The following is a 27,060-nucleotide window of genomic DNA, read 5'->3' on the forward strand; positions in this document are numbered from 1 at the left end:
GCAGTGCTACTGTGTAGTGGGAAGAAACTGATAGAAATTGTTTTTTTTAAATATGAATGAGTAGGATCTCCACCTCTGCTCTTAGCTTGGTTCCAATCATTGAGTATTAAATACCTCATCAGCTTTTGCTCCTCCCTGTGTTTGCCTTAAATTTATGGGTTGGAAGGAAGATTCAAAGGCTGTTGTGAAATTGAGTACCAGAGAGGAGAACAGATTCTGTAGTTAAAAATGTATTCCTTTTGAACTAAGGACGTCCCAGCAGTCTGTGCTCTTCCCTCATTTGCACTGATTTAGTCAGAAGAGCACAGGGAAACCTATACATTCCCCCTGTACTAAGGTTGGCCGTTTTTGTATCCTCATGCGTTCAGTTTTCTAAGCCATGCTTTTTTTCTTTTTTTAAAAGAATATTTGCATGGAAATATTATCCAGTCTGTTTCTTTTGAGTAGCACCTTCTTGATTTACAGCTAGGCTTATTAGCTGAAGTTGGCAGGTACTCAGGGCAGTGAGCTGGAGTGACTGGGTTAGAGTTATCAACAACAAGTTGATGCCTATGTTCAGCAGTGCGATGTGGGCACATGCATATCAATGTATGTTTGTATCTAGCATCTAGTACTAATTGAGTTACAGAACAACAGAGCACATTATGTGCAAGGAGTTTTACAGTAGGTAGTTGAGGGGAAGGAATGGTGGAGCAGAGGTGCAGTATCAAGGGTTGGCATTGTGGCACAAGAGGTGGGAGTGGCATCTCTTCAGGACAGGTGCAACGTCCAGGTGGGTATCCTGTCATGTGGAAAATAGATGATGCGTTAGCTACTTGCGGAAATGGAGAATGGAAGGAGCAAATCTAGGGCCAGAACTGTTCCACTCTGCAAAAGTAGCATTTCAGTGTGTGACTGCCTTAAGTAATACAAAAACAACTGGAAATATACTTTTTCTCTCTTTTTAATCTTTGAAAAACTGTCTGAACAATTTCCAACAGGTTGTATGATTCTTATATGTGTTCACCTAACATGGCACACTGCATGCTTATTGGCAACTTGTATGGCTGCATGAAATATTGGATCCAAAGTGATGTTTGGCACGCAGTCTCTTTTAAAGCTCTTACATTGCATGTTTAAGCTGAAAATACATATAGTGCTGCTGCTCCATGTTTGTGCGTGGGAGAGTGGATAAGACCTCTATGCTCCTTCTATGTACCTATTCTGAGTGTCAGGGTACCTTCTTACATATGCTGTCCCATATTGTACCTTTCCCTGTGATAAGTGTGTTCTTCTGCTAACTCTAATGTGCTGGTTATGTGTATCAGAGAAGTTTTCACAGCTGCTCACACTGCACCTCTTTGTGATAGAAATGCTGCTGCCACTATGGTACATGTTCTGTACGATTTTCCAAAGTTTGAGAAAATCATGTTAGTGCAATGAATTGTTTAAATTTGAGTTTGTTGGCTACACTTTGCCCTAGATCCTGCTTTTCCTTTTGAGGAACCAGTTTGGTAGAAAATGCTGCAATTTCCTTACTGCCCGCTTGTCTAAGTGTAAGAAGAAAATTTGATGCATGGAACCAAAACCTGTGTTATTTAAAATTTAGGTTGACTTGTCCTTGCTCTTTTCTGCAGGTCCTGGGAGGCACATTTATCTTCACTGTCAACCACGATTAAGTGGCTGGATCCCCAAGATTCTGTATTGAAACTAAGTGGGCAGTGGTACCAGTCATTTCCAAACCAGGAGTGCTATTGGACTGAAGAGCAAGTGACACAGATGGGTGGCCTTTGGAGACATATACGCAGTCCGGCGGGAAAGGTGGTTGAAGCAGTTAGCCAGTGGAGACAAATCCATAAAGAAGGCACTCACCATAGTCTACAGTGTTTATCTGTGAGCCCTTTTACAGTTGTGCTGACATGGGAAGAGAGCAGTGCCATGTGTGTGGCTGTATGGGACCTACATTCCCAGGAAATATCTCGGCATTCTATTGCAAGGAGAGGCATACCAGTGCACTCGGACACAGAGGACCAGTGTCTGGTGTTGACAGGTGAGCTGTTAACTCACACAAGATGCTGCAAAATTTTTACATTATGAGCTAGTTAGCACAAGGTAGTTAGTTCTTCAATAAGCGGGCATAGCATACCTATTTGTAGGTGTGTGTGACAGAGAAATGCACTTTGTACACCTCATACCTTTCTTGGTTCTCTGATTCAGATGTAGGTGTTTCTCTTCTCCTGTTCGGCCTCCATCAGGAAGAGTTTCTAAATCGACTCATGATCCACGGAAGTGCCAGCACTGTGGATTCCCTGTGCCACCTTAACCAGTGGGACCGTTGCTCCATCCCATTGCATGCACTTGAGGTAAGATGTGTTCTTTAGAGGTGTGGAGCTTGTGCTGGATATAACATTTGAACACTGGAGTGGGATTGAGGGTGAAGCATGGATGAAGTGAGATGCAGGAATTACAGGTGACACATGATGACAGTAATTGATGTGTGCGTGTTGGAGATGAGGTGTTATTAGGTGAGACGAGACACAAGTTTGAGAAATGAGGCTCAGGTGCTGGTATTGAGGTGCTGAAGGGGCCTCAATTGAAGTACAGGGCCTAGAGCTCAGTTGGATCAACATAAAAATAGTAGGCATAGATATTTAGTAGAAGTCCAGGTGATGAGGCATGGGAATTTGAGGTGATGTAAATGCACTACAGGTTCACCACAGGTGCATGAGATATTGGTAGAAAGTGTGGAATTCGATGCAAAGGCCCTGGAGGATAGGATTGTGTGCTATTAGTGTGATGCTGTTGCTGTAGTTTACGTGCAAGCATTAGGGGTTAAGCCAAGCATGGTAGATGAGGCAAAGTTTGAATAGTGACCAATGAGCTATCAGCCTATAGCATGAGATGTGTTAGATTCAGGGTGTATTCTGCTTCCATGCCTAGTTGGATCGATCTGTATCTTCTGGCTTTGCTGTAGTTGAAAACCCCTCCCATCAGTGCTTTGTGAATTGTTTGGAATTTTCAGATTTACTTTGGCTTCCCAGCATTATTGTTAGCAGAAAACCCCTTACGGTTCAATTCACAAAGGAATTTTCATCCTTAACCTAAAATGTCTTTCTTTATGCTTGTTAGCAATATACAATAGGAGAAAGCTGTAGTAGCAAATTCTACGCAAGGGGCTGGAAGCGAGAGAGATAAGGCTTGGCATGTCTTGCAATCTTCTGCACACCCACTAACATGTATGTTTGTAGGCATTCATTAACTAAAATTTGATTCCTTGCCACCTTGGAAATGGTCAGAGATTTATTCCAGACAGTGACTGCATTATCTTCCCTTCCAGGATGGAAAGGGGAACGGATTACCCATAGATTTGGCTATGTATGTAGAAGAAGAGCGTTTTTGCACAGGAACATAAATATTCCTCATAGAGAAAACAGTTTAAAATCTGCTTTAGCACATTTGACAGCCCTTTTCAGTGTGCAGCATTGTAAACTTAGAACATCTCCACACAGAGGTAGTAGGCAGCCCAACAAAATGTCACGACAGGTGCAATACTGAGACTGGTTAAATGGTATATCAAGCATACTGCTACACCTGTTTTGTGAATTGAAAAAAGCATAAAAGTACAATCGAGTGGAATTGTACAGCACTACCCAATCTTTATTTTTTTACTTTTAGAGCAAGAAAGAGCCAGTGCTTCTGTCTGTATCCCCCTGTGATTGATGTCCCTCTCACTAGCTCGCTCTTTACTGATCCTACTCTCCACTTTGACTTATCAGAGCTACTTCAGAAAATGCAGGATCCCATTTGTTAAATGCTACAGAGTATTTACTAATTGATTTAGTCCCTTAAAAAGGATGACACTTTATCTAAAAAATACTTATCATGAATTACCTAAAAAGTGTAGTACATTACACTTGTCTACAGTGATATATAAAACCACAGGATACTTTATTGTGAACAAACCAACACACTGGAGTGGCACATTTCTTGTGTGCTAGGGAGCTCTCAAAAATGACCTTCGAAACTTGATGGTTTGAATTTTCTGGAGTACCAGCCCATTGCAGACATTATTTTGTCCAGTTAGGAGGTGGCTCTGATACTAGGAACCCAGAGCTTTATGGAAAAGCGCTAGTGGCAGCACAGGTTTCTTTCAGTTGGCTATCCCCTGCTATACTGTATAGTTTTGATGTATGTTTTGCTTCCAGGTCTTAGCTCCACCCCCACGGCACTCTGCTGTAGTGGTAGGTTCATAGAAAATGGGCCAGAATTCTGACTCTGTGGACACACTTTACTTGAGAGCAAAAATGCTCCTGAAGTACCATACCTACTGTGTCATTTAGACACTAAGGGGGTTATTACAACTTTGGAGGAGGTGTTAATCCGTCCCAAATGTGACGGATATACCACCAGCCGTATTACGAGTTCCATAGGATATAATGGACTCATAATACGGCTGGTGGTATATCTGTCACTTTACCGTCACTTTTGGGATGGATTAACACCTCCTCCAAAGTTGTAATAACCCCCTAAGCTTTTCTACAACAATAGGTGGTGTGTATCAACAATACAAACATAGCCCTGAAAAAAAACAGTGGTATTTCCAGAGGGATGGAGGTACAAAAACAGAAAGCCCCATGGAGAGAAATGAATCGTTCTTTGTATAGCACAATTTACTTATGTGATTATTAATGTGCTTTAGAGTATGTTTAATTTCTGTGGACACATTATAATAATAAGAATTACCAAGGGTGATAAGTTACATAGGATCACCCAAGCAAATGTCACTTTACATATAACTTTAAATAACCATCCGTTCAGTGCAACTTGCCTAGCTTCTAAGCTGTTTAGTGAATAGATTCCTTGTTACTATTTAATACATAATAGAACACTTAATTCATTATCAAAGCAACAGTAAGATGTAGATTAATATAGCAAAGAGTTAAGCAGTTTGAAAAAGTACAGAATGTTTTCTTAAAGCAGGCATGTGATTGGGAGTGAGTTCCAGGGGTGATGATTGAGAAGTTCTTTCTTGTGCATGGTAAGTGTGTTTATGGATTGAACAATTCAGGATTGCTCTGGCCCACAACGAAACACAAAACCCCCAGGCATGAGTCTATATTATAGTTTGTAGGTGCCATATGTATATATACAGTCCTCCATTTAAATACCCTGGCAGTAACCTCCAGGTAGTAGCCAGAAAGACATATTGCTCTTGTGACATGCTGCATTTGTAGTCTACTCCCATCCAAGATTCTCTTACTTGATAGACACTATACCACTAGAACCAGTCTTCAAGTTACCATGACAGCATATGTGTGTTAGATTAGATAGCTCACTGGCAGTACCCCCAGACCTATGTCCTGCGGTGCGGTAAGGATATTACTCTCCATCTCCATCTCAGTCACTTTGAGCAAAGGCCCTCTTTCCCTACTCTGCATTAGGTGGTGGTTTGATTGCACATTGAAAATATAATCTCTTTTTCTTACCTGAGTAAGCAGGGAGAGATCCAATCTCAATCTCTTTACTAGATGGTATTTTACAGTTGAGACTTGTCACATGGAGTCAGGGGCTTTTCCTACTAAAATATGCATTGCTTACTACTTCTACCTGAATTAAGTGGGCAAACTGTAGGGAACCTTCAAAATCAATTATTACCTCTTGATGAACTAATACTAGGGTATTAGCAATACTAGAGTTAAAAAAATGTTGAGTATTGTTTGACCCACTTATCAGGAGGGATTGAGTTTTCCAAGTTCAAGGATTTGATGTTAGTGAAAAAGGGAGCATTCCCCACTCTCCAGAATGCCCAATAAGGTTTATTTTTACTGACTGCTTCCAGGTCTCCCCGTGCTTTTTCATTCATTTCCTTTCTTCTCTCCTTCGTCACATTGTCGTAAATATTTCTGCAAGCCTGAATGTCTTCCCTAAACTGAGGGACTTTTTTAAGAGCTGTGTTTTAAGTATTTGTGTACGTTAGAGCAAGCATGATTAAATCAACCACTCCGCTATTCTTGCTGCTGTATATTCTTAACAGGTCAGGCCTAAAAAAATCATAAAAATATTACTAGACCTGCTGGTCGAGTAAGTTAAATAATCTTCTTAACCTAACTGAAATGTATTTAACCCGTAAACTGGTCTCATTGTGTAATCCTAGGCAAATATTTTATTTTATATAGCCACTTTTTTCTTCATTCTCACATGAGTGCACCTTCAAATATGTGAGTTTAGCATTTCTGCTCTACAAAAAAGTTCTTTAGTTTGATTAAATAGACTAAGGGTTTGCTCCATGTATAATAAGAAACTAGTCCACATATAGGGTACCCATGATCCTTAACTTGCCTCTTAGTTTACTAATAGCATTGCCATCATTTAAGGGGCATAGGGGGCGTGGCCAAGATGGCAGCGTGAGCAGACGCATTCGTCTGAGCTCCGCCGCCCGGGTCCCAGTAAAGGCTTTGCGGCCCCGTTTTTTGCAGCCCCAGGCCCTCCTAGCCTGTTGAGGGGGATCGAGAGACTGCGGACGCCTCGAGGGAGAGCCTGGTCGCCCTCCGAGGAGAGCTACGGCAGTGTTGGGCCTTGTGGCCTGGGCCGTGCTGGTGATCGGCGGCTGCGGCGCGTGGTGGTTGAGCTGCATGGGGCGGCTGGGTGCGCAGCGGCCGGCCGGCACCCTCAAGCAACGCGGAGGCTGCCTGGGCTCACGTCGGAGCAGCGGAGGGTGCTGAACCTCGTGGCGGAGGTCCCCGATGCGGGGTGGGGGTGCAGCGGGTCTCCGTGTACCGCGGTGCCCATTTCTTTGCGGGCCCAGTGCAGGCTGGAGGTCCCGGGCGCGACTTGGCACAGCACTGCATATTAGCGCCCCTGCTCCAGGTTGGTGGAGCGTGGACAGGCGCTAGAGGGTTGCGCCGCCCATCGGTGTTGTGGTCGGCCCGCGGTGGCCCAGCCCGAGGTCAGAGGGAGCTTGGGGCCTGCAATGGACCTAGGAGCTTGAAGGACATAAAGTGCAGGAGCTGGCAACGCGACCCGAGGTGGGCAGTATAAAGAGGTTCTGGACGTGAAGGACACAGGCCCCAGAGAGGCACTTGGGGCTATGACGTCCTCCAAGCCCAAACGAGATCAGTCGGTGAGAGAAATGTTGACCAGATCCCACCTGGTAAGAGGCAAACTGGCTGAGGGTTCAGCAGTGGGGTGGTCCCCTGAGGTACGTGGGGAGTTGGATGAGGACAGGGAGGCCCCACTTGGACAGTTGCTGAAATGTGTACCTGTGTTTTGGCCTTGTGTTGCTCAAGATCCTTCACAGTAGGTTATGATGCTAGGACTTGTGTTTGTTTCTCTTTAGTAGGACAATGGTCACAAATGTGTAAAGCTTTGTGCCAACTCTATGGCATACTGCACATGACTACTTCCTCACAGTCAGAACAGGCAGTGCTGCTCTCATTAGATGCTTGGATGGCATTGAATAGACTTACCTTTTTGAAGCTCTTGCCAAACTGGACTTTGGCCCCCAATTTTGTAGATGGGTCAGGTTCCTGTTTCAGGGCCCGCTGGCAAGAGTACAGGTTACTAATGTGCTGTCCAGACCTTTCACTCTACATAGGGGCACACAGCAGGGCTGCCCACTATCCCCAATGAGTTTTGCGTTGGCACTAGAGCCCTTGGTGGCCTGGAGTCAAGGAGACCCACTCATAAGGGGCATCAGTGGGGAGGGTAGACTATGAGGAAAGGATCTTCCTGTATGCCAATGACATCCTACTTTATTCTACATGACCCTTCTCAACAGTCGACAGACTACTACACATTTGTTTGCTTTTTGAAGGATACTCAGGGTACCAGACCAATTGGTACAGGTCCCTGATTTTCCCACTAATGGATGACATCCCTACATTTACACACCAGTGCATCGTGCCGGTGGTAAAGGATGGATTTGTATACTTGGGCATCTACATTACGTGCACTGTAGAGGAGTTTCTTAATCGCAACCTATTCACACAGCTAGACCACCTCCGGAGAAACGTGGTCCACTGGCAAACACACCCGATCTCACTGATAGGAAGATTGGTTCTCTTTAAGATGATGATGGATGCTCTATGTTCCACAAAACACCACACATAAAATACCCTCCCAACTTCTTTAATAAGGTTGACAGCGAACTGAGACAACTCCTGCGGAATGGAGGCATCTCCAGAATTTCACCCTGTAAGCTGCAAAGCGGAGTCTACGAAGGGGGACCTGTGATTCTGGATATACATAAATACTACTGGGAGACACAGTTGATAGTTGTTAGCGACTGGGTGTTTGAGACGGAGCTGAACCAGCATACTGAGTGGCCAGAGAATGTTTGTGTATCTGGGGATGTCTCCCATTGGTATATAGATGGACAACACAAGCACTACCGGCCCATAAACAGACAGTGGTGACAGCCTGGAAAGACGCCTACAAGTTTCTGGGATGGGCGGACAAATTGAAGGACAGGACCCCCTTATCGGATAGCGATCAGCTGAGGGAATTGGGGAGGGCTTTTGGGTTTTTTTCCAAATGGGAACTCGTAGATGTAGAACATTTGGAGGATGTTTGGTGAGGCCATGCCTATATAACATTCAAGGCCTTCCAATAGGACTATGACATGACAGAACCAGAGTGCGTTAAATATTTACAACTGGGACACGCTCTCCGTTGCCATCTGTTGGTGGGCTAACAACTCCCTGACTCCTCACCTTTAGAGGATCAGCTCCTCCTGGATCCCATGACCAAAAAGGCTTTCTCCCTAACATATAAGAAGCTACTGAACAACTCCCTTGACCCCCTGTGGAAGCTGAAAGAATCATAGGAGGGAGACATCGGTCTTATAGAAGATGATGACTGGTTTGAGGCCATGCAGAGTCCACAGGAAATAGCAATACTCCACAGATCACTGTTTCTCTACTGCCTGGGAAGGTGCGATAGTGACTCAAGTACCAGAGGCCATGGTATGGTGGGCTCTTTCTTTCATCTACTTTGGAAATGTCCGGCAATCCAGAATTTCTGGAAGGCTGCAATTCAAATTCTGACCTAAATTACAGCATTTACTGTGTTATTGGAGGCTCACTAGTATCTCCTATGTATAACAGGTGAGGAAGTGTTGCCCAGATACCTCAAAATATGGCTTGCAGTGCCCTTTGAGGTAGCTAAGCAGAACATCGTTCGGGCTTGGGTAATGGGAGAGACACCGAAAATAGCTGATTGGGAAGCCAATTTAAATTGGTGCCAGAGGTTGAACTGGTGATCTATCAAAGTCTAGGTTGTCCCAAGTGGAAAAAGATTTGGGGAAACTGGAACTCTTACAGGGAATAGTGAGATTCATCAACAGTGAGACCATTAATCAGTAATTGTTGATTGAACAATAACTAAGACCATTGGAGGCCATTTCGGATAAGAAGTTGATGACAAAGGCAACGGGAGCCCCCATGGGATCAACATTCTGTGAGTCGCACCAACCCAGCCACTTATCCCATGCTGAGGCATATCTCTCATGAGTGGATTCAGACCAGGCTGTGGAGAGGAAGTTAATAGCCTGTTTCGAAAGGTTTAGCACAAACCATCTTTTCCGGAAATGCGCCAAGCCATGAGTTGAAGGTTGCCCTGCTGAAGAAGAGAATGTCTGTTGCCCATCGGGTCTGTCAAAAGATCCGACACCGAGGGTATCTGCACTGGGCAATCTAGAGACTTCTCCAACAGAATAGGGAACCAGGGCTGAGCACTCCGGCTTGTTGGCGGAGGACTTGAGCTGCCACCCTCGGGATCATGAGAAATGGGGGGAAAGGCATAATGTAGATGGCTCCCCCAATGTTGGAGAAAGGCATCCGTGACACTGGCTAGGGGATCTGGTCTCCAGGAGAAGAACCAGGACAGATGATGTGACAGGCGAGATGCAAATAGGTCTGTGTGACCCCACCGAATCTGAAGGTCTTGAAAGATCAGCAGCATTCAACACGGTCTCCCACAGCACTCTGCTCACCAGACTCCACGGCATAGGAATCAGCGGAAGAGCCCTGAAATGGATTCACTCCTTTCTCTCCGAGAGGACGCAGTAGGTCAGACTCCCTCCCCACACTTCCAGACCTACAGGAGTCAACTGCGGAGTCCCCCAAGGATCCTCACTGAGTCCCTCACTGTTCAACGTATACATGGCCCCTCTCGCTGCCACCATTAGAAGCCACGGTATGAACATTATGTCATACGCTGATAACTCATCATTTTCCTCACCGAGGACCTGGGCACAGCCAAAAGGAACTTTCACTCAAGAATGGAAGCCGTCGCCACCTAGATGATAGAAAGCTGTGTGAAGCTCAACTCAGACAAGACTGAGCTCATCATCTTCGGAAATGCCACCTCAGCTTGGGACGACTCCTGGTGGCCCACATTCCTCAGCGCCCCCCCTGTACCGACAGAGCACGCCCGCAACTTAGGAATAATCCTCAACTCCTCCCTATCCATGACCTGCAAGGTAAACTCTGTCACCTCCACCTACTGGCACACACTCCGCAAACTTCGGAAGATCTTCAGATGGATTCCAGCAGACTGTCGCAGGACAGTCACCCACGCCTTAAGTCACTAGCAAGCTTGACTACTGCAGTGCCCTCTATGCCGGCACCTCAACCAGGAATATAAAAAAAAAAACTGCAACTCATCCAGAACGCCACCACCAGACTTATTCTGGACCTCCCTCGCCGAGAACACATCTCCCAACACCTGAGGACCCTCCACTGACTACCGGTTGAGAATCGAATCACCTTCAAGCTTCTCACCCACATGTACAAGGCCATACACAACGCAGGACCAGCCTACCTGAACCAACGCGTCTCCTTCCACACCCCCGCCAGATCCTTCCGCTCTGCCCAGATGGCCCTGGCCATCATCCCTCGCATCTGCAAAACAACCGCCGGAGGACAATCCTTCACATACACTGCAGTAAAGAGCTGGAACAACCTCCTCCTGCACCTCAGACAAAACCATCTTCAGGAAGTACCTCAAGACGTAGCTCTTCGGATGAGTCCCCCCACCGCCTTGAGACCCTCACAGGTGAGTAGCCGTGCAGATTAGTTGGCTTTACAAATAATGATTGATTGATTGATTGATTGAGAAGAAACCAGTTATTCAGGAAAAACCATGCCCTGTCCCCCAAGATCACAGATGTTGGCAGAATTAGGCTTACCTTGGGTATTTGTTCCGGAGTTATATCCAGCGTGGGCTCGAAAGGAGCCTCTGTTGTAATGGGGGCGACCCCCCCCCATGATTTCTGGTGGGATAGAAGGTATCTTTGCCCTGGTTGTAGTAGCTGCGACTTCCAGAAGAGGTGGAGAGGGAGCTGTGGTTGGCAAGACAGCCGGGCAATCGCCCTCTGTAAAGACCGGCCCTGGCAAAAAGGCGACGGTTCAACATCTTCTGTGCGGAGTTCTGAGCCTTGTCCAGGGTTGTAAAGGTATGAACATATTTCCCCAGATCCTTCATAAATTTGTCACCAAAGAGTAACCAATTGGCTAGGGGTCCAGGTTCTGTATGAGCCAGTTTGGTAAGCTTGGGGTCTATGCGCATGAGCACTGATCTTCTGCGCTCCACTGATAATGTGCAGTTGGCGTTGCCTAAAATGCACAGAGTGCGTTGAGCCCAGCTTGCTAGTGTGTCAGGGTCAACCGGTGTGTCAGATTGTTTGGCTGTCACCGCCATGTCCAAGATTTTACATAAGAGACCAGATATATCTAGTAACGTATCCTGGCACGCCTTCCAGGATCTGTCAATCCCTTTCTTAGGGTCTTTAGAGGAGCGTTTAAAAAAGGTGACCGGGTTTGTGTCGAGCTCTGGGGTCTCAGCAACCTTATGTGGGATGTCGGGCGGGGGCATTCAGATCTAAGTCTGTTGCGGTCTTCCTTGTCAAATGCCTTACGAAGTCTGTCATGGGCATAGTCGGCTACAGGTGGAAGAGGAGACCAGTCTGAAGAGCATGGGTGTACAATACTGTCCGGGTCGAAGTCAAGAGAGGAGCCTTGAGGATAAGGGAAGTTTGAGGGGGATGGGGTGTGGACTTGTGGGTCCTGTTTATGATGTTTTGTGGCTCTATATGAGTCAGCATTGTCCGAATTGTTTGAGTATGAGCCTCCCGTTGTCACTGTCTGGTTGGAGATCGTCTGGGGCGGTGCTGGGGAACGCTTTGGGTGTGGAATAAGCGTGGTCAGAGGTGAAGGCCTGGGAGATTCGAGCCATTTTCCTGTAGTGGGGCCAGTTAGAGGGGTGGGGAGCTTCTTCTACCTGGGGAAGAGGGGGAGGGGCGCTCGGGTTAGCTTCATGAGGAGGAACTGAAAGAACGTATCTTTTTAATTGGTGCGCTATAGGTTGAAGAGCGACTGCCAAGTCTCTATTTACAGACTGCGTGACAGAGGCGTCTAGGGCACGGACAATGTGCCTGCAAGGAGAAGGTCTTCATCGGTTTGGGGAAGATTGTCTGTCAGGTCTTTTTGGGCCATGATTACAGGAAAGTCAACTGTTAAAAATCTTAGCAGAATAGTCGGGTGGCGGGGGGAACCCACTTAAATATATATGTTGCTATGGGGGCAATAAGCAAGTAGAAACAACAATGCTAGATGCAGTAAATTGCAGGCTTATAAGATAAATGCCTCTCAGGATCAACCTGTAATAGCCTGCACTTGCCGTGGCGTAGGGCGTATGGGAGTCATTTCCAAGCTGCCAAGGTGCAGATTAACGATGCTGGCAGAGGGCTCTGACTTGCTGAGCCTAAGTGTGGTGCTCGTGTCCCGATATGTTCTGGGGACTGTCTGCTGTGACGAAAACATGCAGGGCGAGTTAGAGGTAGGACTGGCGCTAGAGCGTGTCGCCTCCCACCCCCAGAAGCCCATGTCTGGTGCCGGTAGTGACTCGGCGAGTGGAGCACTCGGCCAAATGAAGTACAATATTCAATCGTAAACAAGAAAAAGTTGAAATCAAAGAGGGAATCTACTTAGCTTGTCTTGCAGAAGCAGCAAAGGGAGCGGAGGAATATGGCTCTGGGCTAAGCATTTATAGGGCGAGGCCCGTCATTGGAGCAGTGGACATAACGTCATGTTTATGGGAAATATAGTATAGCACTTGCCTCCCCTGTGTCCTCTTGTACATGGGACAGGTTCAGCTATAGCATCCAATTCATGGTTTGTGCGAGCTTTATATAGACTGCATAGCTATCAGTCACCCCTTCTTAGTCAAAGCCCCATAAGCCACAATGCTCTCCCTCCTTTGCTTTTTGTTCATGAAGTCGGTGCTTTTGTGACGTCAGCGCTGCACAATTCTCTGCTTGTGCTTTTTAGGTCTCAGCCTACCATACAGGCAGCTGTGTGGTATGCAAAGACATCATGGATAGTTTTAAAAAGTTGACCTCGGGATGCATTTTGTCCTTTGCTTGCCATTGGCTTTGTGGTTTGTAACTCATGTTTTCTTGCTTCCCATTTGCTGGCTTTATTTGCTTTAGGCTGTCCAGGTTCAGTTTGTATCTCCCTGTGCCAAAGCTGTGTTCATTGAAGACTTCCACAAAATTATTTTCTGTCAACAGGCCTCTAAATCTTGTTCTTATCGTTCATGTTTGCTGGGCATTCAAAGACAGGTCAAATGTCAAACTGTGCTTTTGTGGAAGCCTGGTTATTTTGTTTTTCTTTCTGCTGACTTCAAAGTGCCAGCCTTTATAGGAAAGACAAATGCAGCCTTTCTTTATGAAATCTGATTGTGCCCTTTTTTATTTTATTTTACACATAGCCATCTCAAAATGTATCTTGTTCTTCATCTGCACAAAACATTTGCAAGCTTTTTTGCAAAATTATTTTTCTTTGAGTCAATTTAATTGGTGAAACTGCCTTTTTAGGAACAAGGTACAAAATCACATTTCAGCCTCAGCGTCAGCCTAACAGTGATCTTGGGCATTTTACACTGTTTATGGCCTGTTCACTGTCAAGCACAGGATAAAAATTTTTCACACAAAAGAGCCAGCCACATTGTAACAAAATTTAGCACTGCTTTGTTTTCACTTTGATGTGTATAGCTTATCCTTTATGACATCTGTTGTAACTCGTTTTGGAGCATTGGATACATTTAAAGGCACATTTTATGAAAGCTTTTGTATTTGTTTACCTATAAAATAATTATGTATTCCGTCTGCAACTGTGCCTTTTTCGGAACACAAACATTATTACATGGATATAAACAATTTCCTAATGTTACTTTGCAGGCACTAGGGCTATGATTTGAATGGTGCAGCAGGTGCAGTGGCACAGGGGTGAAAAGCTTAAGGAAACTGACTGAACACAGATTATTGCTATATCTTACTAATAAGGAAGCAGTCACAAGCTCAGTTACCTTCCAGGCACTAGGGCCATGATTTGGATGGTGCAGCAGGTGCAGTGGCACAGGGGGTCAAAAGCTCTAGGAGAACCACTGAACACAGATTATTGCTAGATGTTACCACTAGGCAAGTGATCACAAGCACATTTACCTTGCAGGCACCAGGGCCTTGAGTTGGTTGGTGCAGCAGATGCATTGGCACAGGGGCCAAAAGCTCTAGGAAACCCACTGAGCACCAGTTATTGCTATATGTTATTGCTGAACAAGCAGTCACAAGCGAAGTTGCCTTGCAGACCCTAGGGCCATGATTTGAATGGTACAGTAGGTGCAGTGACACAGAGGCCAAAAGGTCTAGGAAACCCACTGAACACAGATTATTGCTATATTTTACTACTAAACTAACTGTCAGGAGTGCTTTTTTAATTCTTTTGTAACCATTGCAGCAAAGTAACACATAGCTTAAAGCATCGGTGTAATAAAAGTCATAACCTGGTGGACCTTCTTGTCTACCTACAATTTATGTTACATTCAGTGCATTTAAATGGCACATATTCACAGTTTGTGTATGGTCCTAAAATGCTTCTGAATCTGGACCCAGTAACATCTTGGCAAGGACATTCTCCATTCTATAACATTACCACTTCAGCCGTTGTAAACACTATTTAAATACTTATAACTTACCATTGGGCATTCCATACCAAGCATTGGCAAAGCCAATAGGTGTTGCCTATGCAAGGTCTATTGGCTTTGTCAATGTTTTTAGCTATATTATACAGCAGCACTAGGTTCAGTGCAGCATAACAGAAAATAAAAAAAGCGCTATAACGCGGACAGTGCTGGCTATGTCAGACAGCTTTTTTACGTTACTTTCAGCCATTTGCGGCATAGCTAAAAAACATTATCAAAACCAGTTAATCTCACATAAGCACGACCTGTTGACTTTGCCAGTGCTTGTTACATTGCAGTCCACCACTGACAGAGCTCATGTGGCTGGGTTTCAGGCTGTATCCCCCATCATTCCAGAACCCTGGGTCCCCGCTGTAGAAGACCCCATCAGCTCCATTTAATCGAGACATGACAAGGGCCAGAAATTACCCACAGACGTTCTATCTCCCATCACTCTCAAGGATACCAATATTACTAAGGAAAAGAAATAGGCGCTTCCACAGAAGAGGACCTATAAGTGTTGAAGCATTGTCCCAAACTCATTCACTGAGTGGGCGGTGCAGTGAATACCCTTCTGAAGAAGCCCAAGGCGGACCCCAAGGACCTCAAGAACTTCCGTCCCCTCTCCCTGCTCCCTTTCCCGGCAAAAGTGACCGAGAAGATTGTCAACAAACAGCTGACCCGCTACCTCGAAGTCAACAACATCCTGGACCCGTCCCAATCTGGTTTTCGCAGTAACCACAGCACCGAGACCACCCTCATCGCCGCCACTGACGACATCCGGACCCTGATGGACAAAGGAGAAACAGCCACCCTCATCCTCCTGGACCTATCAGCAGCCTTTGACACGGTCTGCCACCGCTCCCTATCAGCACGCCTCCATGACGCCGGTATCCAAGAGAAGGCCCTGGCCTGGACCACATCCTTCCTCTCCGGCAGAACCCAGAGCGTCCGCCTCCCACCCTTCCGCTCCAAAACCACTGAGATCATTTGCGGCGTCCCACAGGGATCCTCCCTCAGCCCGACACTGTTCAATATCTACATGGCCCCCCTCGCCCACGTCGCACGACAACACAACCTCAACATCATCTCCTACGCCGACGACACCCAGCTGATCATATCCCTCACCGAAGATCCCCACACCGCCAAAGCTAACCTCCACCGAGGAATGAAGGCCATAGCCGACTGGATGAAGGACAGCAGACTGAAGCTGAACTCAGACAAGACGGAGGTCCTCATTCTCGGACCCACCCCATCAGCCTGGGACGACTCTTGGTGTCCCACGTCACTAGGCACAGCCCCGGAACCCACGGACCACGCACGCAACCTGGGTGTCATCCTCGACTCCACTCTCTTCATGACCAGGCAAGTCAACGCCGTTTCCGCGTCCTGCTTCAACACCCTCCGTATGCTCCGCAGGATCTTCAAATGGATCCCCCTTGACATAAGAAAAACCGTTACCCTGGCCCTCATCACCAACAGACTCGACTACGGGAACGCCCTCTACTCAGGAACTACAAACAAGCTCCTGAGACGACTCCAACGCATCCAGAACGCCTCGGCCCGACTCATCCTCGATGTCTCCCACCGCAGCCACATCACACTCCACCTGAGAGGCCTGCACTGGCTCCCCGTCAACAAAAGGATCACCTTCAAGCTCCTGATCCATGCACACAAAGCACTGCACAACACCGGACCCACCTACCTCAACAACCGACTCAGCTCCACACCCCCACCCGAAGCCTCCGCTCAGCCAACCTCGCCCTCGCCACAGTCCCCGCATCCGAAAAACCACCGCCGGCGGCAGATCCTTCTCCTACCTCGCCGCCAAGACCTGGAACACTCTCCCCACCATCCTACGACAGACCCAGGACCTGCTGGCCTTCAGAAGACTCCTCAAGACCTTGTTCTTCGACCAGTAGCACCCCCCCCACCCCAGCGCCTTGAGACCCTTGCGGGTATGTAGCGCGCTTTACAAATGCAGTGATTGATTGATTGATTGATGATGCCATGGGCACCGACCGGCCATTCATTCTCCTGTCTGTGCACAATACGCACTCTACCCTTGACTCATTCACGTGCAGCAGACCGTGTGAACCCTGACAGCGGTACTTCAGTCTCAATCACCATTACGCATTCGCTGGTTGAGTTCCAATAACGATAGCAAACAGAAAGAAATGAACCCACTCGCTGTTATTTACAATAAAAAAAAAAAAAAGACATGTCCTGGGACGATCCGCCAAGTAAACAACCACCATGCGCAGCAACGTAGGACCAGGTTATCACCGGGATGTCTTTTTTACCTGATTAAATGTAGACTGGAATGAGCTTAACGTTCACGCTTTCGAGTAGCGACTGCCCCACCTACCTCTGTGGATGTTACATTGGTTAATTAGCGTGTCTTACTCTAGTTTTGATCAGTTTTATTTAAAGTATCCCGTATTACAGTGTGATGTCATCCAGCCAAACCCTGTGGCAAAAAGTGCAGAGTTAAATAGGAATAATCTCAAATTGTATTCAGGGTCTTTAGTGAACTTTAGTGGCCTTATGCCATGTGCAAGGACGGACTGCCCGTACCCAGCAAAGGGCGGGTTCCCCGGATCTTGGAAGGGTTGGGGGCCGGTTTTGTTTCTTGGGCTAGTTTCTAGTTGATCACTGAGGTCGGGGGCGCACAGTTCCTTTTATATCCAGCAGTTTTCTGTCAACAATAAACACGTCAAGATAATGCTTGTGATTAATGTTACTGCTGTAGAGGGATCGGAGTTTTACCTAGTGGCGGTTTTGACTCATCTAAAGCAGTGCAGAAGGTTAACATGCCTGCTGCAAAGAATGTGTACCGTGCAGCTCACAGAACTTTATAACATAAGTTCAGTGGCTTACTGCTTTTGTCATAAGGATTTTTTTGTTACTTGCAGTTTATAAATTGCAGTCGTAAATAGGTTTTACGGGTTTCATGTTTTTTAACATTTGCGTCTGTATTTATCCATATTGATTTTTTGGCCATCTTATTAACATGGATATGTTTTGACAATAAATGGAGTCCTAACTGGTATGTTTCCACATTTATTTAACTGATAAACATATGCTCATACTTTGATGCCTGCTGCATTTTACCAAACTAAGAAGCTAATATAGCAAAAACCTACAACCACAGGTTGTAAACCAACCTGTGTTTATGGAAATCTCAACCTGTATTTGTTTTACCTGCCGATGTTGCCTATCTGCTCAGCTGTTGTCCTGGGTTTCACGAAAGACAGCATGAAAAGTCACACATAAGAAGCACAATTTTCAGTATTTTTGAGCTTTTAAAAATATATACAGACAGGAAACATATTGTTTTCTGCCTAAATGTATCTGCAAAAATCAATAAAAACAGAAAACTAGGAGCCTTTATCGTACTATAGTAAAGTGAGCAATGAACTACCATCAAAGCTATGCCATGCAAACTTCATGATACAGGTTAGAAAGTTATGTTTTTCCCAGTCTTTCATTATCCTGATTTTGCTAAAAAGGGTTTACATGGTAGAAATTATTTATTATTAGTAAAGTCAACCCTAACCATTGTGTTACGGTTTGAATCCTGAATTTGTGCTTCTCCAGACAAAGCACTCTTAAAAAATTCCTACCGATATAGATGATCATTTAATTCTACACCCTGTAGTCCCCTTTGTTCTATGTAACATTTTCTATACACTCATTTACCCACATATGATTCATTGGCTCTGTCTGTGTGTGTGATGTAAAGTGCTCTGACACCCTGCATTGGTATGAGAGGCGCTATAAAACAAATGAAGTTAATGTGAGAAAGGGGCCATGGAGAGATGAGGGCCACTGTTTGGGAGGGAATCTTTGGAGTAGGTCATTGGGGGGCAATAAGATTGTTGCCCGGTCTCCACCAGCGCTAAGGCCAGTCCTGCTGTGCTGCTTATCAGGGTGGAAGATGCTAACATCTCTCGAAACAGTCTTTCATTGTGTTTTCAGCTTCTTGGCTGTGCTTAACAATGAATCTGTTATATTTAAATCAATGATTTATGTTTGATATCTTCATTGTTGCGTTCTCCATCAGAATGTCTGAGTGTGACTGGGTATCCTGGTCCACTGAAAGCTCATGGTTTACAGTGCTTTAAAAACTAATACAATTGAATATATAATGAAAAATGTGCTATTAAATTAACTGTTTTTGCCAAATTCTCTTGGGGGAGGGGGGGAGAGAGGAGGTGAGAATACCTCCTCCCCCCCAAAGTTCCCTATGTAGTGTTCTGTCTTGCCCGATATGGTTTCTTGCTACACACTGTATGAGGGATAGTGTGACAAATTTACCATGACTGCTGACACATTTAAACATAGAAATCACAAGTAAGATGGCTGGGAGGATTTGTGGGTGAAACGCTCCTGTAAATATCCAGCATAATCCTGCTACGTTTCCCCCGAGATACATGCCAAAAGGGCACATTGTATAGCGGAACTGTAGGGACATTCCATTTGCTGGGGAACAAAGTAGGTTTCTGCGAAGGTGACTGTGCCGAAGTGGATCGCTCCATCTTGCCTGCTTGTACCATCCAGACCGTGGACAGCCCGGCCCTGCCAGCTGTGAAATCACAAGTGGCTGAAGCTGAGCTGCGTAGCTCGAAGGTAAAGCCGCAGCGTCTACCAAGTGTAAAGCCCCTATGTTGAAGAAACCCTGGGTACACAAGGCAGCAATGCGTGATCTGGCGGGCAGAAGATGATGGCGAGGCCTCGTCAGCTCCACTTGGAAAAAAGCGGTCCTGGGAGTTGAGCACATGGACTGTGCCTGGTAACTGAGTCTTTCCCTCCAAGCACAGTACTAGAGGAAAGTTGCTGGCCGGTGGATGGGGCCAGATTGGGGGACTAGAATGTGTTGTTTTTTTTCTTTCCATAAGGTCTATTGATTAAGAACAGTAAGAATCTGGATGAGGACTCCTGAATGTGGGAATGAAAAGACCTACATTTGATGGGGGTATTGTATGGGAACTGCCATTCTTGTGGCCCTACAGGGGCCGAGAACTAATCTGGAAGGGAAAATAGATGCATTATCACTTGCAGTGAAAATGCTGCACGTGGATAGGCAGAAGATATCACATCAAGAACCTTAAGGCAGAGGAGAAGGTTAACAAACCTCAGACCGAGATGGCCTCTCTCCCAAGAGCAAATGAAAAAATTATGACAACCTCTATCTAGAATGCTTTAAAACAGAGTAGAACACTGGTCTCCAACCTTTTCTGTAGCAAGAGCTAGTTCTGATCACTGAAAATCGTTGTAAGCTACTGAAGGCTGCACAACTCGTGGATTATTACCAGACATCCCCACGCCCAGCTTCGTCGACTTCAAGCCTAATGCCCATAGAGCCAGATACCATGGTTTGAACACAATACTTTGACTAGGGGCACTGTGACAGGTCCGCATGTGCGTCAATGAGAGCATGTTTTTTTTTTTAGATGTATGAACATGTGTGTGTGTATGAATGGGATATGTAAGTATGGGCTAACTGAGAGCTGTTGTCATATGTAGTTGTGTCACAGGACATACCTTTCAACATATGTGGCACCGTTACATGTATATATATATTTTTTTTATTTTAAACAAAAGCGTCCTCTCTGTGAAAGCGCACTCCCACCAGGTTAATTTAGGAAAATCGAAATTCAGCAACTCACAGCGAATTCCTTTCAGTCTTTTCAAAATTCAGGCCTATATCGAAAAAACATCTCTGGACACGTGTTTTGGGGTTGATCCCCTCACCAGCAGAGAAACTAAAAAATATATCACCCTCGTAGGTGCAGCCATTGCTGGATGTGTTCCAGACTCTCATTCCTTTTGAAGACCACATACCTGGCTCGTTCAGCAAATTCAATTGCAAGCACCTGATTAATATATTCAAGTACCAGCCCAAGTGCATGCTGGTTACGGTAGTCCTGCGCATTTGTAGTTGCACCCAAAGTGGGTTGCTGGAGCCAGACAAAATCATGAAAAGAATACAATTCCTTAGTAGGCGAATTCGACGTGAATTTTCAAATTAGCTGCATATATTCCAACCTGCTGCTCGAAGTGTGACAATCCATTTTAGTCACACCGACCTGCTCAGAACACAGTGGTGCTGCTTTCCCGGCTGGACCAGCCGGTGATTTATTTTAAACAAAAGCGTCCTCTCTGTGAAAGCGCACTCCCACCAGGTTAATTTAGGAAAATCGAAATTCAGCAACTCACAGCAAATTCCTTTCAGTCTTTTCAAAATTCAGGCCTATATCGAAAAAACATCTCTGGACACGTGTTTCGGGGTTGATCCCCTCATCAGCAGAGAAACTAAAAAATATATCACCCTCGTAGGTGCAGCCATTGCTGGATGTGTTCCAGACTCTCATTCCTTTTAAAGACCACATACCTGGCTCGTTCAGCAAATTCAATTGCAAGCACCTGATTAATATATTCAAGTACCAGCCCAAGTGCATGCTGGTTACGGTAGTCCTGCGCATTTGTAGTTGCACCCAAAGTGGGTTGCTGGAGCCAGACAAAATCATGAAAAGAATACAATTCCTTAGTAGGCGAATTTGACGTGAATTTTCAAATTAGCTGCATATATTCCAACCTGCTGCTCGAAGTGTGACAATCCATTTTAGTCACACCGACCTGCTCAGAACACAGTGGTGCTGCTTTCCCGGCTGGACCAGCCGGTGATTTAATTTAAACAAAAGCGTCCTCTCTGTGAAAGCGCACTCCCACCAGGTTAATTTAGGAAAATCGAAATTCAGCAACTCACAGCGAATTCCTTTCAGTCTTTTAAAAATTCAGGCCTATATCGAAAAAACATCTCTGGACACGTGTTTCGGGGTTGATCCCCTCATCAGCAGAGAAACTAAAAAATATATCACCCTCGTAGGTGCAGCCATTGCTGGATGTGTTCCAGACTCTCATTCCTTTTAAAGACCACATACCTGGCTCGTTCAGCAAATTCAATTGCAAGCATCTGATTAATATATTTAAGTACCAGCCCAAGTGCATGCTGGTTACGGTAGTCCTGCGCATTTGTAGTTGCACCCAAAGTGGGTTGCTGGAGCCAGACAAAATCATGAAAAGAATACAATTCCTTAGTAGGCTAATTCGACGTGAATTTTCAAATTAGCTGCATATATTCCAACCTGCTGCTCGAAGTGTGACAATCCATTTTAGTCACACCGACCTGCTCAGAACACAGTGGTGCTGCTTTCCCGGCTGGACCAGCCGGTGATTTATTTTAAACAAAAGCGTCCTCTCTGTGAAAGCGCACTCCCACCAGGTTAATTTAGGAAAATCGAAATTCAGCAACTCACAGCGAATTCCTTTCAGTCTTTTCAAAATTCAGGCCTATATCGAAAAAACATCTCTGGACACGTATATTTTTTTAACAAATGGGAGGACTGTAAGTGCAAAACATTTCATAATGTGGAACTTCAGTCTGCACTTTAAATTTCTCCCATTTAAAAAATGACTGTTTTTCAGTTATAAATATGGCTCAGTGTTCTACTGCCCACTGGGAGCAAGAAGCCTGCTGTTTGTAAAAGCAACACTTTGAAAAAGAATTAAAGGAATTAAAATGAAAAGTTAACTTAATTATAAGGTAACTTTTCGTTTTAATTTTATCCGATTTAAAAGCATTGTGAAACATCATTTTGTTCTCACCTCCAATACTGAGTTGATAAGGACTTTTATTTAAGAGTTAAATACCTTAGTGCTTCAATTCTTCACCTCTATGCCCTGGGTCATAAATCTGACTCCAGCACTGCTCCTTATCAGGCTCTGCTATCAGCAGCCTGATGATAATAATGTGAAATAAACACAGCCTTCCTTTAACTTTAAAAGGAAAAATGTGACCCTGTGCTTATTTAAAAATGAGCTAACCAGAAGGGGTCTGGGAGCTCCTGGGAGCTCACGATCGACTGGTTGGAGGCACCTGGAGTAGAAGATGCTGAGGGATGCTCTCTTTAAAATAATTTGTCACTTGTGGATGTCCCAGAGGAAGCGGAAGGAGAATCAGAGGAAACATTCGTAGAAGGATGGAAACATCTGGAGCTTAATCCCTAGGACCTTTCATAGATGTTTACTGTTGAATATGCTCACAGGTCATTGGCCGGGGGGCACCGTCAAGGGCCCTGATAGCACGTATTTTCAATTATAGTATTGGAAACCTTATCCTATGTGTAGTCGCACAGAAAGGAACCCATCAATGTGAGAACCATAAAATTGCTATCTTCCCGGTTTATAACCACAAAGTTCAAACCCAGAGAAAGTCTTATTTGGATGTAAAGCAATAATAAAAAGCGATAAACCTTAAATTTATGTTGCTGTACCTTTCAAGTCTGAAGGTGATATCACCGGGTAAGGGTCACTTTTTTGACTTCCAGAAGAACTGGTTAGAGATTTGGAATGCTTCATCATCACAGGGACATGGTTGCTAAGGGGCAACGTGGAGTAGAACTAGGGGTAATTCCAGGGGGGTCACGGTTGTGTGGGCCAGGGTGTGCCAGAAACTTCTAGTGATAAAACACAGTACTATGCGTAGAGGAGGAGTCATCTTCAGATGGAGCGAGGTCCTCTTCTCTGTCCCCAGAATGTGAGAAACCAGACACTGGAGACTGAGATGGACAGCAAGCTGTAGATGGCTGGACTCTGTTGCAGGGTTAACACATGGTATAATGTTTACAGATAGAGTTGGTAAGATGGAAACGTGGTGAGGAGGCCACGGATGACATAGAGGGCCTTGATGTACTCAAAACAGACTGGCAGCAGGTGCAGAATGGTGGGGACATACATCTGCTTTGCTCCTTAAAACGTGGAGGAGTAGGAGTGCTGGTAAACCTGACCTGATTTGGATCCCTCCCTTGTGGTGGTAGCTTTAAGTTGAATTGTGTTTAAGTGCAGTTCTATGTTACTGTGCGGCACTACTATTATTGAAACAGGGGGTGTTGTTCTTTTGGTTCTATAGAGTTTGATTTTAGAGGAGGTGAAGACGGTGCATAACCTCTCTATGGATTGAGTGCTTTGTGTGCACTCCTAGGTGGTAGAGAATCTTTAAGTTTCCGAGACTGTCCATTGGGAAGCTAGTGGCACGAAATGTGGAGTGTTGTATGAGTTCATATGGTTTATGTTATTGTTTTGCATCTTGATGGAAATCGACCACAGCTAGTTCTGAAAATGCACAGGAGGACTAGTGCAGTGTATGCTAGGAATTGGGGTTGGGTAGGCCATAAAGTCCTGTGATATGTTATAGAAAATGAGTAGACATGGACTATCTGAGGTCTAGTACGTAATTTGAGCCAGTGATTGCTGACGGGGGCTACCGGCACTCGTTTTTGGGGACTGACACCTATTTTTCCTCATCTGTCATTTCCTTAGAATAAGAGAGGGAAAACAAATAGAAAAGAAGGATAAAGAGAAAGACGGACAACCGTAAAAAAGGGAGAAAGCAGGAACCTGTAAGAGTGAGATAAAGGGAAGGGTGCTCTTCTAGTTGATTAAAAAGGCATTAGGTGGATTCAAGACTGCGCATCCTTGGCATTATACGCACCAGCAGTTAAGAGCGATGGCCCTAGCCTTCTGAGCAGAACTTTAGACACTGCCACTGCAGGTTAAGTACTGCCAGGGTCTCAGTGGTTTTCCGAGAGATGTAGAGTATATTCGTATCTTCTTGTGCTTTAGGGAAAACCATATGTTTGGAGCTGAGGTGGAGGGGAGGCTCTGTACTCCAATTACACCCACAAGGTGCTGACGTGAATTGCTGGTGGGGACCCCGCTAAGCAATATATAGTAATTGCAGATTTGTGGGGGAGTACGTTATAATATGCTGTTTGTTGGCTCGAGTGGAGACTCTTAGGTAATGTGTATGCCTTAAACACAGGATAAGGTCTTTTTCTCCTCAGTACAGAAAGAGACACTACCATATTTGGGATCCAGGTTTATCTGTGTGGGAGACCTGAATCATGTTTTAAATAGTCACTTAGATAAATCTCCCCCCAAGCCAGGTTAGGAACCTTACATGCAAGGTGCACTGTGGAGCTTGCTGGTGGACTGTGATTTAGCAGATGTCTGGAGTGTGTGCATGGTATCCATAGTAGGAGAAATTATCAGCTGAGTCAAAGGACATTGGGATGTTTGAGGATGTGACTTCGGTTTCTTTTGATTTACTGGCCACCAGTGTGAATGCTAAAATACAGATTGGAGGTTGAAGTTGGAGGTACTATCATATCTGGCCTTCGTAGGCCTCATGAAGTTCATATTATTTTCTTAAGTCAGGAGGGAGGGAGTGATATAATAGACTTGTTCATTAATTAAAGGAAAAGGTTTGTTTTCAAGCAAAGGTGCTGTTCGAGTTGGGTTAAAAACAATTCTTGCAATATGCTAAAATGGCCCATGCTGTGAGAAATTGTGGAAGTCCTTTCCAAGGCTCCAGAAGAGCATAGGGTGATGAAAAGTCTTTTAGAATTAGCGGAATTTGGGAAGTTAATAAAAGACCTGTATGATGGCTTGGTAATAGATACGGGGGAGATACGAAGAGGATCTTTGAGACGCAGTGAGGAGACTTCCACAGAGCCTTTAGGTGAGACTGTTTGAATAAAAAGCCTGTGCACAGGTTAAATTAGTTTCTCCTAACACACAATTTAAACTGGTACAATTTCATTTCCTCCCTAAAACGTATCTTACCCTAAAGAAATTGGTCATTATTTACCCAGACCGATCTGTGTGCAGCAGATGTGGCAGTGGAGCGGTGGGTATGGATGTCTTACATAAGACAGGGGCCTTTACAGAGGTAGTGAACTTTAGGAGGGCATAAGTGATAGCTTGAATAGGGCTGAAGAAATAACTTTGATAAAGGCTACAAAGCAGTGTATGCTTGGAATATTCCCAGATAAACAAGGTGATAAATTGAATAGGCAGCTGTCACTGGGTACAGTCCTGGCGAAAAGAAGAATTGTGATCCATTGGGAAAGTCCTATTGTGCCGAGGCTGGTTAGATGGAAGGCAGGTCTCCTTAAGTGGCCATTGGTGGATTAGCAGCACATGAAATTGACTTGAATGGATGATAAGGTAACAGAAGAGTTGGTAGCAGTTCCTAATTGTTGCCGGTGGAGGCCATCAGCACTCATTTTTGGGGACTGGCACTTATGTTTCTTCACTGGACATTATCTGTGAGTAAGAGCTCGAAAATGCACTAAGTTGAAAGTTGAAGGCAGAAAAAGATAGTAAAACAGTCACAAAGGGAGAAAGCAGGGACCTGTAAGAGTGAGGTAAAGGAGCAGGGAGTGACTGGTAGTCTATCAAAAAGGCATACAGTGGAATCCTGACTACCTTGCCTGGGTTTTCCATTCGCTGGTTCTGGCTGTGGCCTTCTGAGCAGAGCTATGGATGCCACCTCTTATTTTTCTACAAATTAAACACTGCTTGGTAGAATGGGCAGAGATTGTAATTGTATTTATATAGCGCTTACTACCACCTGATGAGGTGCCTTTTTGGGGAGTAGCACGCTGCTATGGAACCCAAAAAGGATTAGTGGTGGATTAGTATAGGGAAATTTAAGTGAATTTGAGCGGTGTCTGTTAGTTGGATTGAATAGGATAATGGAGGGATTGAAGAGGGAAGAGCCCACAAAGTGTTAGTTATGAGAATTTAGTAGTAACTAAGATGAGGTTTGGGATGAGTAAATGAGTGATGTAGGGGAGAAGAGTCTTTAAAAATTGATTAGGGAGATAATACTAGTAAAATTAGTTTTGGGATGAGTCAAAGAAGGAGCATATGACGGAAGAATCTAGAAAGGGTTGTTTGGGAGATCATAGTAGTAAAATGAGGTTCAGGGTGATCCAAAGACAGATTGAGGAGGGAAGAGTCCAGAAGGGTCTTAGGGGAAATCATAGTAGTAGAATGAGGTTTGCGATGAGTAAGAGAGTGTATGCAGAGGATATATTGAGAGAGGTATAGGGTGAGACATAGAGTAGTGCATTGTAAAGAGTCAATGTTTTTTCCCTTTACAATAGGATTAAAGTAATATATATATATAGGTACATAAGTACGTAGAGAGGA

The 27,060-nt window shown here is 45.0% G+C and overlaps 1 protein-coding gene across 4 annotated transcripts in view; it reads left to right on the top strand.

Annotated features, from left to right (window-relative positions):
• The window catches only part of SPG11 (SPG11 vesicle trafficking associated, spatacsin), a 579,875-nt gene that overhangs the window by 74,221 nt on the left and 478,594 nt on the right, over window positions 1-27,060 (top strand). For all 4 annotated transcript variants that reach the window (XM_069222954.1, XM_069222953.1, XM_069222956.1 and 1 more), the window contains 2 exons: window positions 1,617-2,029; window positions 2,197-2,342. In XM_069222954.1, coding sequence (XP_069079055.1) covers window positions 1,617-2,029; window positions 2,197-2,342 — 559 coding nt within the window. The remainder of the gene's footprint in view (window positions 1-1,616; window positions 2,030-2,196; window positions 2,343-27,060) is intronic.

This window comes from Pleurodeles waltl, chromosome 3_1 (genome assembly GCF_031143425.1).
Source record: "Pleurodeles waltl isolate 20211129_DDA chromosome 3_1, aPleWal1.hap1.20221129, whole genome shotgun sequence".
In the NCBI taxonomy this organism is placed as follows: domain Eukaryota; kingdom Metazoa; phylum Chordata; class Amphibia; order Caudata; family Salamandridae; genus Pleurodeles; species Pleurodeles waltl.